Source organism: Argentina silus (assembly GCF_951799395.1).
Source record: "Argentina silus genome assembly, chromosome: 8".
Classification (NCBI taxonomy): Eukaryota; Metazoa; Chordata; class Actinopteri; order Argentiniformes; family Argentinidae; genus Argentina; species Argentina silus.
Window position 1 is genome coordinate 16,466,334 of NC_139662.1, and position 2,500 is coordinate 16,468,833.

General features: G+C 42.0%; 2 protein-coding genes across 2 annotated transcripts in view; both read right to left on the reverse strand.

Annotated features, from left to right (window-relative positions):
* Positions 1-807, reverse strand: part of LOC310808239 (E3 ubiquitin-protein ligase TRIM35-like) — a gene marked incomplete at both ends in the record, with an annotated part of 1,419 nt that extends 612 nt beyond the window's left edge. The window contains one exon of the mRNA XM_083675026.1: positions 1-807. This exon is cut by the window's left edge and continues 612 nt beyond it. Coding sequence (XP_083531152.1) covers positions 1-807 — 807 coding nt within the window.
* Positions 1-2,500, reverse strand: part of klhdc8b (kelch domain containing 8B) — a gene marked incomplete at both ends in the record, with an annotated part of 47,018 nt that overhangs the window by 12,781 nt on the left and 31,737 nt on the right.

The following is a 2,500-nucleotide window of genomic DNA, read 5'->3' on the forward strand; positions in this document are numbered from 1 at the left end:
GTCTATCAGCGCTCCTGAAACCTTCCCTGGATCTGGCAGTGTGTTCTGGGCTCTGCCCATGGAGGCCTTGAAGTTCAGCAGGAATGAGACATCATCAGCTTGTAGCTCCTCCTCCATGGCCCTGATAGTGTCTGAAAGTGATGATATCTCACCGCTCAACCCCTCAATCTTCCTCTTTATCATCTGACTCTTCTGCTCCTCTTCCTCCCTCAGTGCAGCGATCCTGACTTTCTCTTCATCTCGCAGAAACTTGTGAAGCTTCTCAAACTCCTCCTTAATCAGCCTCTCTGTGTGCTGGGTCTGGCTCTCAATATGTTCCATTGTTTTATCACAAGTTAGTTTAACCTCTTGAAAGGCCTTCAGCTTTTCCTCTAAGGGTTTCAGTGCAGTCTGGAGTTCACTCTTATGACCCAGTGCAGCTTCATCTACTGGGCAACAATCATGTTTTTTATGCTGTTTTGAAGTCTGACACATCACACAGATGGGCTGTTTATCCTTCAGACAGAAGAGCTTGAGTTTCTCACTGTGCAGAGTGCAGAGCATCCCAGACCCTGCTGAAGCTCTCTGACTTCTCTCCTGTAAGAAGGCCTCACACAGGTTCTTTAAAACCAGGTTATGAGGAGGATTCTCCAAGGATGATTTTCTCCTGCACACGGGACATTCCTGAGTTTCTTTCTGTTCCCAGAGTTTTTGCAGACAGGTTTTACAGAAGTTGTGGCTACAGTGGAGGACAACAGGATCCTTGAAGATGTCACAGCACACAGCACAGGAGAGATTCTCCTCAGAGAGAGAGGGTTTAGATGCCATTCTCTCACCACCTCTGTCTCCTCTGTAATGGCTTCTGAGGTAAAGGTTCACTTCTAAAAACTCACAGCATTAAAGTCAGTAGGAAGTAAAAATCCTGGTTTTGATGGTGTTGCCTCTTCCCTTTTTGGTTGTTGTTTAGAATGTTGAAGGTCAATTACTTTAAGTCCTTTAGAAAGTCATGTATGCAATGTGCTGAATCGTGCTAGTGAACGGCAGCACCAGAGAGAGTTGAATGCTAGCCTTCTGTGTCGTTCAGTTCTGTTCTCTACTATTTACTGCTCAACAGGTAAGAGGGTGGAGCTTTCTGCAAGTCACATCGTTCAAGGGTCACAAGCATAGGGCAGTGCACAAGTGTGTGTGTGTGTGTGTGTGTGTGTGGCTAGAACAAGCCTGCCAGCAGACATAATCAACTCTAGTTACTATCATGGAAATGTGACCTATGGCCAATCTTATCTTATGTTTTTACTTAAGGGTTTAACTTAATAGATAATTTTCCCTTACTATACCTAAGGACATTATTTAAAGGTGTTGCATAAAGCTCCTCAAACTGATTCCTTAGCTAAGGAAAATATTTCAAGTGTTTTTCGATAGTTTTGAGGTATCGCCACGGTAACACTAGACGGCAAGCCAAAATAGTTCTCTAGTTACCATGGAGATAGCTTCGCTGGTTCCCCTTCAACTTCCCCTTCAACTCAGATGAGATTGCAATTATTTTGGACGTTGAGAAATATGAGATTTAAATACCTTGCAGGAACAAACAACTATTTTCTATTATACTAAAGCACGTTGGTCTGAATTACTTAGTCTCTATTTGTTTCTCTTCTTTTTCTAACAACTTGTGTCTAAGTGCATAGCTAGCTAGCAATAGCCAGCCAGATGCATCTCGGGAAAGCAGCATCCACCAGCAGTGAACAAAATGTTAATTTACTTATTGATTACTTATTCATGAAAACATTACGTTCATAACTGAATCAAGCATATAAACAACAGCAAGTGCTCCCTCAACTTGTTAAGGCTTGAATCCCATGTAATATGTTTTTTGCAACTGTTAAATAACTTAAGTGAAATTAAGTGAGAGGGTAAAATAAGGGTTCTTGTGTAACTTAAACATAAGGCAATGGTAACATAAGGCAATAGGAAGGGGAACTTTAAGCTCTTATATGTATTTGGCCACTGGTCCTTTAATGCCGCAGTGCTCTGCTGTGAGACCTACTGGTGCCATAACTCTCTCTTTCACACACACACACACACACTCTCTCTCTCTCTCTCTCACACACACACACACCTCTGACATGCTGGCTGGTCTGAGAGAAAGTAGACAAATGAAGAGGCTGAGATGAGGCCTCCAGAGAGATCACCTTCTAGCAAACCGTTATACTGATATACAGTTTGTAAGTGTGTGTGTATGTGTGTGTGTGTATGTGTGTGTGTCACAGGAATAACAGTTTTTATGGAGCGCTTCTCTGGAGGGTGTTGCCGTCCTCTGGGCAGGTCAACCTCTCTGGTAAAAAACTGTTCGGCTGAAACTCTTCTTAACAATACAGAAACTCTTTGGCTTTAACTATATATAATCTTCTCTATGTCCTGGAGAGTGAGGGAAGACTAAAACAAATGTAACCGTTGTGTAATTTCAGGTGACCTGTGTTGATGTCTTTGTTATATTATTATTATTATTATTATTGATGTATTTATG